Source organism: Polypterus senegalus, chromosome 14 (assembly GCF_016835505.1).
Source record: "Polypterus senegalus isolate Bchr_013 chromosome 14, ASM1683550v1, whole genome shotgun sequence".
In the NCBI taxonomy this organism is placed as follows: domain Eukaryota; kingdom Metazoa; phylum Chordata; class Cladistia; order Polypteriformes; family Polypteridae; genus Polypterus; species Polypterus senegalus.
The window spans coordinates 18388779-18403166 of NC_053167.1; the positions used below are offsets into that span (position 1 = coordinate 18388779).

Genomic DNA, 14388 nt, shown 5'->3' on the forward strand with positions numbered 1-14388 from the left:
CAAGCATAGGTTCAGATGAGGAAGGTCATGTTTTACTGAAATACTGGAATTCTATGATACCATGCTAGGCTGGCAGATACTCTAGAATCCATCAAATCATTAAAGTGGGATAGCTTTGGCACATTTGTAACAGATGAAATTTAATGTAAGTAAATTTGAAGTATTATATCAAGGAAGTAAAAATAATTCCTTACATTTATATAGTGCTTTTCTCATTACTCTGTGTGCTTTAGTGAGTGGGGAGTCACTTCAACCACTAATGTGCAGGATCCAACTGGAGGATATGTCAGCAGCCATTTTTGCACCAGAATGCTCACCACATATTTGCTGTTAGGTGAAGGGGATAGAGAGAGAGCGATATTGAAACCAGGGATGTTTAGAGTACCAGAATTAGTAAGCCGTCAAGGGCAATTTAGCCTGGACATTGGAACCTACTCTTTATGAAGGATACCCAGGAATCTCTTATGACCACAGAGAGGACCTCAGTTTTACGTCTCATCGGAGGGTGGTGCCATTTTTACAGCACAATGACCCCCTCACTGCACTGCAGCATTGGGATCCATATTCAGACCACAGGGTAATTTTTTTTCTTCATGCATAATAGCATAGACGCTTGGAATAATTTACCAAGTAGTGTGGTACACAGTAGCACTTTAATTAGAGTTGTTATTTTGGAGGAATTAATTGGATAGGACTGGTGAGCTTTGGGATATGGTTAGAATTTTAAACTGCTAGAATGAAAGCACTAAAAACAGTGTTACACCATTTTGCAGTATTCAAGTGTCCTGTGCTGCTTTGTGGATAACAACAGCAACATTTATTTATATAGCACATTTTTATACAGGCAATGTAGCTGAAAGTGACAAGAAGACAACAAAAAGAAAGTTATAGGAAATGAAAAACAAACAAGATTATGCAATAATATTAAAGAAGAACAAAGGCAAAAGGTAAGGTCAGATGGTCGGGAGGACAGAAAAAACAAAAGAAAACTCTACTTAGGTTAGAGAAAAAAATTAAATCTGCAGGGATTCCAAAACCAAAAGACCCCCACTGGGCATTCTGCCTAACATAAATGTCTGTAAATCAGTCCTCTTTGTTTTCAGGCTTCACATTATAGTAACTGATAATGTTGGTCTTCTGGACAGCTGAGACACCTTCCTTCAATCCATCAACACAGTATGCTGCATAGGGCCTTGGCCAGGTGGTGGTGGTGGTGCAGATTGCCACATAAAAGAACTGGAAAAAACAGCAGAGAACAGTAGAGATTAGTACAGATTGCGGATCCCTGAAGAATATGATAATTCTATGCCCATATAGTCTATCAGGAAATGCAACTAAAATGTAGTTACAAAAAAGCCATATTATAAATTCTGGGTTTTCAGCAGTTTTTTTTTTTTTTCTTTTTAATGATCCTCAGTACTAGCCTGGTGAAGTTCTAGGTTGCCTCACCACTTCTTTTAAATTTGGTTCTTGGAATTCTAAATAGACCTCCTTTTGAAGATCTGAGGTTAAAACTACAGTGTAGGGAGACAGACATTCCAAAAAAAAAAGGGCAGAGCCATATTATTTTAGGCTTTGTAAGTAGTATTTTAAAGTCTTTTCTGAATGGCACGGGTAGCCAGTGTATTGATGCTAAAACTGGCGAGATGTGCTCAAATTTTCTTTTCTGGCTGCTGCATTCTGCACTAATTGCAACCAATTGATGTCTTTCTTAGATAGTCCTGTTAGGAGTGCTTTACAGTAATCTAGTTGACTAAAAACAAAGGTGTGAACTGATTTTTCAGCATCTTGTAAATTATTAAGTGGTCTCCCTTTTTCTATATTTCCTAAGTGAAGAAATGCAGACCTAGTGTTCTGGTTAATATGAGATTTAAAGTTCAGGTCAGCATCAATAATTACCTCTAAATTTTTTTCAATCTACTTTTTGATTTTTAAGGTTAGTGGATCAAATTTATTTCTAATACCCTTGCTAAATCCAATCCTCAAGATTTCTGTTTTCTCCTTATTTAGTTTGAGAAAGTTACTAATCATCCAATCAAAAATACTGCTAAGACACTGGATCAGTGAACCAAGAGCGTTGGGGTCATCAGGCGCTAATGATAGATATAGCTGTGTGTCATCAGCACAGCTGTGGTAGCTCACGTTGTGCTTTGAGATAATCTGACCTAATGGAAGAATGTAGATTGAAAAGAGCTGTGGACCTAGAATGCATTGTTGTGATATACCATTTACAATATCATGGGTCTCCAAAATGCAATCACCACAACTTACCAATAATTTTCTACCTGTTAAGTAAGACTGAATACTATAAGACTGGATAATATTTAGATAAAAAAATTACAGCACAATATATTGAATATAACCTCTTCATGTAATAAATACAGTATATTAAGTGTGGATTTTACAAGTATTGTAATGGAAGTTTTCAGTATTGTGTTTGACATTTAGTCTAGGCGTAAGTTTTTTGATACAATATTATATTGTGACTTACTCATGTGGTACTCACTATTTTATTATTAAATGAATATCAAGTCATTGGTTCTGTCTGGAGGAAATTTACCTTTTATTTATATTTTTGCCATGTCAGATCAGCTTTTCTGAAATTACATCTTGCCTGAAGAAGGGGCCTGAGTTGCCTCGAAAGCTTGCATATTGTAATCTTTTTAGTTAGCCAATAAAAGGTGTCATTTTGCTTGGCTTTTCTCTGAAATTAAGGAGAAATTTCTTTATATGTCCATAAAGATGTTTACATTGTACTGGTATTCATTAAACCTTATAAAATATTTTTTTACCTATTTAATGGTCTCTGTTGGTGCAGAGTATCAAGTATCAATTTTAAATTTAAAAAAAAAATCTAAAGACTTAATGTTTCTGTGACATGTGACACTTGAAGACTGGTCTCATAAAGCATTTTAGGAATTTTTAGGAATTCTTTGCCTCTTTTATCCTCTTTGTTATTTACGGCTGTACTGACGATATCAAGCATCAACCAACTGTTAAATAAGCCTGTTAATTTTCTTTTAACCTTGGATTTTACAATAGTGTTAAGCTTCTTGTGCTCTACTGTAAAATTTAGTTCTCTTTGGTTTGTTAACTTTGTACTATATGTACTTTCAGGTCACTCACTCATGAATGTATGTATTTATGTTCATAAAAAAATATATTGTCTTGGGTAATGGCAACTGCAGAATTAATATATACAACAATTAACAGTATATTACGGCCAGTCCATTCACCAGATTTCAGCTCAAATGAATACTTACAAGTATGCTTTTGTCATCACCACAATCAACACAAAATAAAGTGTACTAAGCTTTCAGAGACTACTTCAAAACATAATATGTTTAATGCGGTATTAAATATAATTGTAGATCTGCATATTTGTATTTCATAACATTTTAAGCTTATGTACTTTCTGCTCACAAGTTAATTTATGTATGGTATTTTTTAAGAAAGATATCTATAGAATAATGGGAAAGATACTGTAAATTATTTGTAATATAACAACATCATGTTTGTTGTACAAAACCAGTATTTCATTATTGATGTAAATCTTTAAAAGTGGGATGATTTTTAAAAAATATCTTTTTAGATAGGCTCAATGGACACAATTTAAGGACAAATTAATAACTTAAAATACGCAAAATATATATGACCAGCAAGCACACTATTTTAGCTTGACCTTTAGTACCTGTATAAACTTTGGTTGAGTCTGAATTTTGTATTGTTGCATCATACCTTCATAACAGTTCCTAAAACTTACTCCTAGTACATGTTGTGTATTAATCTGTCTGGCAAATATTAAACATATGTGTACTGTACATTTGTGGCCAACAAAGATGTTTTGGGGCTTTATTCAATATAATAAAATTGGAAATTCATTTGTAAACAAGAAAACACTTTTAAAAATTTGTAAATTTTATAAGTCTTCCAGTCAAATTGAAACATTAAAGCTACAGATCCAAACATTCTTACATAATTATCATTCAAAGACGTTGACTCAAAATGAAATCACTTCAGTACCGATCGAGAATATCTGAATTTGATCATATATATATTACTGTAAGAATCTCTATCTAGATAATGGGAAGCATTATTCTTGTATTTCATTCATTGGTAGTGTCGGATGCAATCTAACCCCACAATGTACTGATTGCAGGTCCTGTTTAACCAGTTCAAGTACTTTTTCAACCTGTACTTTCTGCTGCTTGCGTGCTCTCAGTTTGTGCCAGAATTGAGGCTTGGTGCACTTTACACCTACTGGGTTCCTTTGGTAAGCTGACAATTTTTAATTTTTAATTTATTTATTTATCGTTGTAAGTAGTGCATGCAGTATTTGGATCTTTCCTGTCTTGTTTTAATAGTACAGGCTAATGATGGCAAGTCCTGATAAGGGGGTGGGGATGATAATCAGAACCAGTATTTACTTGAAAGCATGATTTTTTTTTTTGTATGTGTTTTACTGTGTTCTATTATGAAATACTTCAATGCGTTCAGGTATAGTCATAAAAGTAAAGTATGACCTTATATTTGCAAGTAATACAGTAATCCCTCCTCGATCGCGGGGGTTGCATTCCAGAACCCCCCGCGATAGATGAAAATCCGCGAAGTAGAAACCATATGTTTGTATAGTTATTTTTATATATTTTAAACCCTTATAAACTCTCCCACACTGTTAACATTATTAGAGCCCTCTAGACATGAAATAACACCCTTTAGTCAAAGGTTTTAACTGTGCTCCATGACAAGACAGAGATGACAGTTCTTTCTCACAATTAAAAGAATGCAAATATATCTTCTTTTCAAAGGAGTGTCTGCATCAGGAGCAGAGAATTTCAGAGAGAAAGAGCGAGTGCTCGCAAAGAAAAGCAAACAATCAAAAAATCAATACGTGTTCTTTTAAGTTTGCCCAGCATTTTTTAGAGGAGCGTCAGTATCTTCTAAGCAAACAGCCTCTGTGCAAACAGCCCCTCTGTCACACCCCTCCGTCCAGGCGCAGAGAACGTCAGAGAGAGAGCGAGATTAAAGCAAACAATCAAAAAATCAATACGTGCGCTTTTAAATATGCCGAAGCACCGCAATAAAGCAGCATTTTTTAGAGGAGCGTCAGTATCTTTTAAGCAAACAGCCTCTGTGCAAACAGCACCTCTGCTCACACCCCTTTGTCAGGCGCAGAGAATGTCAGAGAGGGTGAGATAGAGGCAGAGATAAGCAAAGAATCAAGCACCGCTCGGGAAGCATATCTTATAGCATTGAGGAGTTTTACTTAATATGTAATACATGCTCTGATTGGGTAGCTTCTAAGCCAACCGCCAGTAGCGTCCCTTGTATGAAATCAACTGGGCAAACAAACTGAGGAAGCATGTACCATAAATTAAAAGACCCATTGTCCGCACAAATCCGCGAACCAGCGAAAAATCCGTGATATATATTTAGATATGCTTACATTTAAAATCCGCGATAGAGTGAAGCCGCGAAAGTCGAAGCGCGATATAGCGAGGGATTACTGTACACCAAAAAATTACTGATAAATTTAGCATTTCAACACAGGCATATACAGTCTTTGGTTATCCCAGACAGGTGTATGACTTTTTTCTTTAGTTGAAATGTTGTACAGATGTCATATATGTTCATAATTATATTCATTCTGTTAACATCCCATGTGTATATTTTTTGAAGATTTTCCCTAAATGGATTAAATTTTAAGTGCATTTCATACTACCACATGCATGTGTATTAGATGAACAGCAGTTAATGTTGTTAGCTTATTTGATCAAGGAGTGATTAAATAAAAGACAGTGACCTAATTATGTAAGTATGTGGCATGACCTGCTTGTAACTGAGTGTTTTTTTATAGTAGACTATCATTTTAGAAACAAACTTTGTAATTAATTTACTTTACACCTATGTTTTTATTAGCATATTAATTCATAGTATATTTAAACAACATTGAATATACTCAGATTCTCTGATTCAGAAGTAAAGATAATTAGAAACAATGTTAATGTTTTGAGTCTATTTGGTAATTCTTTTAAAATAGCTATATGCATATCGTGTATAAAATTCTAAGGCATTCTAAGCTTTGATATCTTTTAATGGGGTTTTCCTAGTTTGTATAGCCATTCTTTTTTTATGTTGTTTGTGTTACTGCTTTGCTTTGTGACATTCAGTCATGCCTCTATTATGTCATTATTTAACAGGCATCATTTCACAATTTTATATTGAAAGTCTGAACGATTAATTCTTTAAGAATAAGTTGCATTTTTGGGACATTTAAAAACAGTATTTATAAATTAAAATATGAAGAATACATGCTTACAAAATATATTTTACACTTTCACTCATTTATTTCGGTTACTAGATGAGCTCTTTTCATGGCTGGTCATCAATCACCCAAATGTGTAAAAAGCCTGCTTAATATTAGAACTTCATCACATTTTTGTGTACTATAACCATGAAGGCTAGTGGTGTCTGAATTATTTTGTTTTCACTGATGCCCCTAATGACTCACTACTGCCCAACCCACAAAAACTATAAGTAGCTTAATACAGCTTAAGTGACTGTTAAACAATCTGTTTATTTGCACACTTTAAATGTTCTTTGCATATATTTTCATTTTAAATTTTAACATGCATTTTCAATTTAAAAAAGAAAATTGGAGTGTGCAGCCGAAAACTGCTTCAGTATTTATTAGAGAAAAGCAAAACAAAACAAAACAATTTTATTCAGCTGGGTATGTAGGTAAAGGGTAAGCAGCATGATGAAATGCTTATAAAACCTGCCACAGTCTGTCAGTGCTCCCGCTGTTTCAGTTATAAATAAACAAACTTCATTGAAAGTGCATTGCAGTGTGTGCAATGTTTGTGGATATGGAACAACCAAAGCTACGTGATACTTAGCCACAAAAGACGTACCATTTAGAAAAAAAATGATACGAGTAAAACAGCACTTTGATAGCTTGATGTGATATTTACATACCCCATATGAAGTATCCTGTTTGACTGCATTCTGTATGAGAATAACTTGTTTTTGAAAAACTCAAACTTTTATTAGTTTAAGTAACATTCCTATGCACTCAATAGTAAACTACCTTTTTAATGTTTGAACTTTTACTGAAATGTGTCTTCCCATCATATACTACTTTATACATCTTTCTTTACACTAAGCTTTTATGTTGGGTATTACAGGAATGCAAGATTGCTGCATGGCCCTAATACAACTTTTCTGCGTTTTAACTCAACTCTAACACTTATGTAATTAAATTCCTAAAAAAATCTGCAAGTTGTAAAAAAACAACAAAAGAAAAAAATTCCACTTGCCTTTCGGTCATTTACCGAAACATTTTCAACCAAGCATATAGTATATGCTGTTGCGGAGTAATCGTCTCTTTCTGGCATTTTATATTTTCTTGTGCAATTATGTTTTTTGTTTTGTTTAGGGATTTGTGTTGATTATTACAATCATCCGAGAAGCTGTGGAAGAGATTCGATGCTCTATGCGTGACAAAGAAGTGAACTCGCAGATATACAGCAAACTCTCCACACGTGGTTAGTGATGAATGCTTTTCACAGGTTTGCAGGTTCAGCTGTGGCATGAATTTAGAAAACTTATTTGAAGAAAACTACAGTATATTACTGTTAATGTTCATTTAATTGCCTCTTGAAACTGTATTAAATAATTCTTCCTGTCTGTAGACTGTTTTTATTCATGTTGGCAGTACTTTTTAATACTTGTTACAGAAAAATGTGAATGATTTTTTCTGTTTTTATTTTATTTTATTTTTTTAAAGTAGAGTTCTACTAATATGAGCTGCTTGATAATTTACCGACTATGGTTGTGCCTGACAATTTTTCATAGCTCGGAATTATTTTTTCTTGGCTTATATTACAATATCTTTTTATCCAGAAGAAGTAGATAGCTCTGGGACAAATCACATATATGCATGCTTTTGCTTGCATCATCTGTTTTTTTTTAATATAATATTAATATACTGTGTGTGTTTGTTTGTGTGTGTATGTATACAGTCATTTGAAAATGTTTGCGTAAGTTTGCATAACAATTTACTCTACTTTAAAAGATAACAGTGGTATGTCTTTCATTTCCTAGGAACATCTGAGTACTGGGGTGTTTTCCAAACTAGTGATTAGTAAATTAGTGAAGCAGTATTTAGTTCTATGGAATTAAATCAAATGTGAAAAACTGGCTGTGCAAAAATTTGGGTACCCTTGTAATTTTGCTGATTTGAATGCATGTAACTGCTCAATACTGATTACTTGCAACACCAAATTGGTTGGATTAACTCATTAAGCCTTGAACTTCATAGATAGGTGTGTCCAATCATGAGAAATGGTATTTAAGATGGTCAATTACAATTTGCCTTTCCCTATGGCTCTCCTCTAAATAGTGACAGCATGGGATCCCCAAAGCAACTCTCAAAAGATCTGAAAACAAAGATTGTTCAGTATCATGGTTTAGGGGAAGGCTACAAAAAGCTATCTCAGAGGTTTAAACTGTCAGTTTCAACTGTAAGGAATGTAATCAGGAAATGGTAGACCACAGGCACAGTTGCTGTTAAAGCCAGGTCTGGCAGGCCAAGAAAAATACAGGAGTGGCATATGCGCAGGATTGTGAGAATGGTTACAGACAACCCACAGATCACCTCCAAAGACTTGCAAGAACATCTTCCTGCAGATGGTGTATCTGTACATCATTGTACAATTCAGCGCAATTTGCACAAAGAACTTCTGTATGGCAGGGTGATGAGAAAGAAGCCCTTTCTGCACTCATGCCACAAGCAGAGTCACTTGTATGCAAATGCTCATTTAGACAAGCCAGATTAATTTTTGAACAAAGTCCTTTGGACGGATGAGACAAAAATTGAATTGTTTGGTCATAACAAAAAGCACCTTGCATGGCAGAAGAAGAACCCTGCAGTCCAAGAAAAACACCTGCTAACTATGGTCAAATTTGGTGGAGGTTCCATCATGCTGTGTGGCTAGTTCAGGGACTGGAGCCCTTGTTAAAGTCGAGGGTCGGATGAATTTCACCCAGTATCAACAAATTCTTCAGGATAATGTTCAAGCATCAGTCACAAAGTTGCGCAGGGGTTGGATATTCCAACAAGACGACAACCCAAAACACAGTTCGAAATCTACAAAGGCATTCATGCAGAGGGAGAAGCACAATGTTCTGGAATGGCCGTTACAGTCCCCTTACTTGAGTATCATTGAAAATCTATGGGATGATTTGAAGAAGGCTGTCCATTTTCGGCAGCCATCAAATTGAACTGAACTGGAGAGATTTTGTATGGAAGAATGGTCAAAAATACCTCCATTCAGAATCCAGACGCTCATCAAAGGCAATAGGAGGCATCTAGAGGTTGTTATATTTCCAAAAGGACGCTTAACTAAATATTGATATAATATCTCTGTTGGGGTGCCCAAATTTATGCACCTGTCTAATTTTATTATGATGCATATTGCATATTGTCTGTTAATCCAATAAACTTAATGTCACTGCTGAAATACTACTGTTTCCATAAGGCATGTCATATATTAAAAGGAAGTTGCTACTTTGAAAGCTCAGCCAATGATACATATATACACTAGCAAAATACCTGCACTTTGCAGCAGAGAAGTCGTGTGTTAAAGAAGTTATGAAAAAGAAAAGGAAACATTTTAAAAATAACGTAACATGATTATCAGTGTAATTGTTTTGTCACTGTTATGAGTGTTGCTGTCATCAAGGATTTGATTATCATTATTTCTTTCAATCAGTTTCGTATTTGGAGGACGTGTTGTGTTCAAGTTACATTCCGTGTTTGTCAATCATTGTAAAGATAACAGGTTTCATTCATCGAAGTGTTCACTACCCAAATCGCTACTCGTGAATCTAAGATGTTTAACAGACATTCCTGGTATTAACTTGTGGATTTACCTGCGAATATTTAGCGGCAGCGTGTCTATGAACTTGTGGAATCGCCTGCGAGTATTTAGCGGCAGCGTCTCTATTAATTTGTGGAATTGCTTGCGAGTATTTAGCGACAGCATGTCTATTAACTTTTGGACTTTTCTGCGAGTAATTAGCGAGAGCATCTCTATGAACTTGTGGATTTTTCTGCGAGTATTTGGCGGCAGCGTCGCAAAGTTGTTTTCGTCTTCCTGCATCAGAAAATGTACCATGACTTCTGACACGCCTCCTTTTTACTGTTTTCTCACAGCTTGGATTGCTGTTGTCATAATCAGTTTGAGTTTCATGGTTTGTTTCAATTGCGTTAGTATTTGCAGGACTTGTGTTGAAGTGACATTCGGCATCTGTCAAGCGTTTTAAGGATACAACCGGCTTCATCGATAACTTCACATCCGGCTTTTGAGAGTTTAAACATTCATGAACATCAAAGTGTCCACTACTGAAATCGTCGCTTGTGAATCTAAGATGTTTAAGAGGCATTGGCGGTTGTCCAAAGGTGTAAAATATTTGGCCATTTCGGTACACTTGGAAGTAACAACCGAACAATTCAGCGGCAGTCATCAACTCACATGCAGAACCATAGGTGAAGGGCTTAAGCATTTCACTCTTATAGTGCTCCTGTGTAGGATAATTATCTCCTGTACCGTCATCAGTCCACACCTTGAACCTGTCCAAGTCATTCAATACATAAGACACAATGTTCCTCCGGATATCAAGAGTAAGCCTGCAATATGTAACAAAGAGAATGGAAAAGGCAGGTGCCATGTCCAGGCATAAAAACCACTCGGTAAGTAACAGTTCTTTGATCAATGGTGATCACATCGATAGACATGTTAATGGGGGTACGGTTGGAATGATAAAGGAAATGGGTACCTGAACAATGTAAAGTAAGTCTAAAATACCTACACAATAACTATAATCATAATAAACGAACAATAAAACAGCGGAGAAGCCATGGATTAAATAAAAAGGCTGTAGTTATCAGCAGGGAGATGTGAATCCCGTGGCAAAGCAAGGAAGGGAATGTAGAGACCGGAGTGACGGACGACCTTATATAGGCAGGCAGCCAACAACGTGGGAGGCGTTGGGATGGGGGACCCAACGCCGCCTCACACGGTGACCGAGCTGCAGGCTATGGACGTATATATGTACGTAAGTAGGATTCAGTTAGCATTGGGAACTCGCGTACTAAATTTCTTGAAGATGGGCCCATAAGTAACAAAGACCATTGACAGTGGCATCTTACCACTGAAATAAGTACATACATTGGTTTCGGTTAGCGCAGGGAAGCCGCCTACCAAATTTCGTGAAGATGGGACCATAAATAAGAAAGTTCAACATGGCGGACATTGTCGACCGTTATGACTGTTACACGTAGAATTTCAAAATGAAACCTGCTTAGCTTTTGTAAGTAAGCTGTAAGGAATGAGCCTGCCAAATTTCAGCCTTCTACCTACACGGCAAGTTGGAGAATTAGTGATGAGTGAGTCAGTCAGTCACTGAGTGAGTGAGTGAGTGAGTGAGGGGCTTTGCCTTTTATTAGTATAGATTATAATATTATAATATTGTGAACGCTAGAGGCGCTGTTGCCCCGTTGAACCCACCAGACAGACGTCCCAGACACACCAGAAGATTCTTTAATAGTTTTTTTCAGTAAATAGTGCATCTATCACCGCACAATCCACAATTCTTCAATAAATACAATAACAGTAATTACTAACAGCCCTCCACTCCCAGCAGCTCTGTCCTCTACCACCCAACTCTGGCTTGACCTGCTGGGGTTTCCCACAATCCTTTTAAAGTCTCTGACCCAGAAGTATTTCTTCTCCTGGTCAACACCACATCTTCCTTCATCAAGTGTCCCGGAAGTACTGTGGGCTTTCGTCCTCGTTACCTCGAAGTACTTCTGGGTTGACGTAATCAAAATAGTCCCCGGGTTCTTGGTGAGCTCCCCCTGGCAGCACCCATGGCACCCAACAGGGCTGAAGAGACAGACTCCGTGTCCCATGCTACCCTGCGGGAATCTGAGGAACCATTTCCATCCAGGGGAGCTACCATCTAGCATGGGGGATGTTGTGCCCTGAAAAGGATATTTTCTTCTTTTGAGGGACGTTCCGGTCGGACTGAAATGCTGGCCTTCCATCACTCTCTCTCACACACACACACACACACAAAACATATATATATATATATATATATATATATATATGTTTTGCCAAAGGGCTGCCCTTTGTCACCGATTCTGTTCATAACTTTTATGGACAGAATTTCTAGGCGCAGCCAGGGTGTTGAAGGGGTCCGGTTTGGTGGACTCAGGATTGGGTCACTGCTTTTTGCAGGTGATATTGTCCTGTTTGCTTCCTCAGGCCGTGATCTTCAGCTCTCTGGATCGGTTCGCAGCTGAGTGTGAAGCGGCTGGGATGAGAATCAGCACCTCCAAATCCGAGACTATGGTCCTCAGCCGGAAAAGGGTGGAGTGCCCTCTCAGGGTTGGGGGAGAGATCCTGCCCCAAGTGGAGGAATTCAAGTATCTCGGGGTCTGGTTCATGAGTGAGGGAAGAATGGACCATGAGATCGACAGGCGGATCGGTGCGCCATCCGCAGTAATGCAGGCTCTGCATCGGTCTGTCGTGGTGAAAAAAGAGCTGAGCCGTAAGGCAAAGCTCTCAATTTACCAGTCGATCTATGTTCCTACCCTCACCTATGGTCATGAGCTATGGGTAGTGACCGAAAGAACGAGATCGCGAATACAAGCGGCTGAAATGAGTTTCCTCTGCAGGGTGTCTGGGCTTTCCCTTAAAGATAGGGTGAGAAGCACAGTCATCCGGGAGGGGCTCAGAGTAGAGCCGCTACTCCTCTGCATCGAGAGGAGTCAGATGAGGTGGCTCGGGCATCTGATCAGGATGCCTCCTGGACGCCTCCCTGGTGAGGTGTTCCGGGCACGTCCAACCGGGAGGAGGCCCTGGGGAAGACCCAGGACATGCTGGAGGGACTATGTCTCCCAGCTGGCCTGGGAAAGCCTTGGGATTCTCCCGGAAGAGCTGGAAGAAGTGGCCAGGGAGAGGGAAGTCTGGGCCTCTCTGCTTAAGCTGCTGCCCCCGCGACCCGACCCCGGATAAGCGAAAGAGGATGGATGGATGGATTTTCAAACATATCCCATACCGGGATTTATTTTCTGCCAGCCATATTGATCTCTGATTCTGTCTCAGGCTCAAACAATTTATAGAGCTAATTTTGCCACCTGCATGCCTGAATAGATATCAAAAATAGTAATAATAATAATAAAAAACGGTTCTGCTGTGTTCTGACAGGTGTGATCATGAAAATCATGATGACTGAGTGAGAACAGAGCTCTTAGGCTTGAATCAGTGTACAGACCCCACCTAGCTGTATTGAGGGAAACAAAAGAAAAACAAGCATGTAGTGTCAAGGTTAGTGGCAATGAAACTTGAATAGCTCACACATAAGAACACTAAACCCTTAATGAGCAGAGTAAGAGCAGGTAATAGGAGTATGCACAGTCACAAAATGACAGAAACAGCATCCGAGTTTAGGAGCTATATACAGTAGTGTTTGAAAGTTTGTGAACCCTTTAGAATATTCTTTATTTCTGCATAAATATGACCTAGAACATCATCAGATTTTCACTCAAATCCTAAAAGTAGATAAAGAGAAACCAGTTAAACAAATGAGACAAAAATATTATACTTGGTCATTTATTTATTAAGGAAAATGATCGAATATTACATATTTGTGAGTGGCAAAAGTATGTGAACCTTTGCTTTCTGTATCTGGTGTTGCCCCCCCACCCTTTACAGCAATAAGTGCAACTAAACATTTCCGGTAACTTTTGATCATTCCTGCACACCGGCTTGGAGGAATTTTAGCCCATTCCTCCGTACAGAACAGCTTCAACTGTGGGATGTTGGTGGGTTACCTCACAATAACTGCTCACTTCAGGTCCTTCCACAGCATTTCGATTGGATTAAGGTCTGGACTTTGACTTGGCTATTCCAAAACATTAACTTCATTCTTCTTTAACCATTCTTTGGTAGAACGACTTGTGTGCTTAGGGTCGTTGTCTTGCTGCATGACCCACCTTCTCTTGAGATTCAGCTCATGGACTGATGTCCTGACATTTTCCTTTAGAATTCTTTAATATAATTCAGAATTCATTGTTCCATCAATGAAGGCAAGCTGTCCTGGCAAAAATGAAGCAAAACATGCCCAAACCATGATACTACCACCACCATGTTTCACAGATGGGATTAGGTACTTATGCTGGAATGCAGTGTTTTCCTTTCTCCAAACATAATGCTTTGCATTTAAACCAAAAAGTTCTATTTTGGTCTCATCCGTCCACAGAACATTCTTCCAATAGCCTTCTGGTTTGTCCACCTGATCTTTAGCAAACTGCAG

At 37.8% G+C, this 14388-nt stretch overlaps 1 protein-coding gene across 1 annotated transcript in view; it reads left to right on the forward strand.

Moving 5' to 3' along the window:
- Positions 1-14388, forward strand: part of LOC120515185 (probable phospholipid-transporting ATPase IIA) — a 177184-nt gene that overhangs the window by 48201 nt on the left and 114595 nt on the right. The window contains exons 3-4 of the mRNA XM_039735937.1: positions 4160-4273; positions 7439-7547. Coding sequence (XP_039591871.1) covers positions 4160-4273; positions 7439-7547 — 223 coding nt within the window. The remainder of the gene's footprint in view (positions 1-4159; positions 4274-7438; positions 7548-14388) is intronic.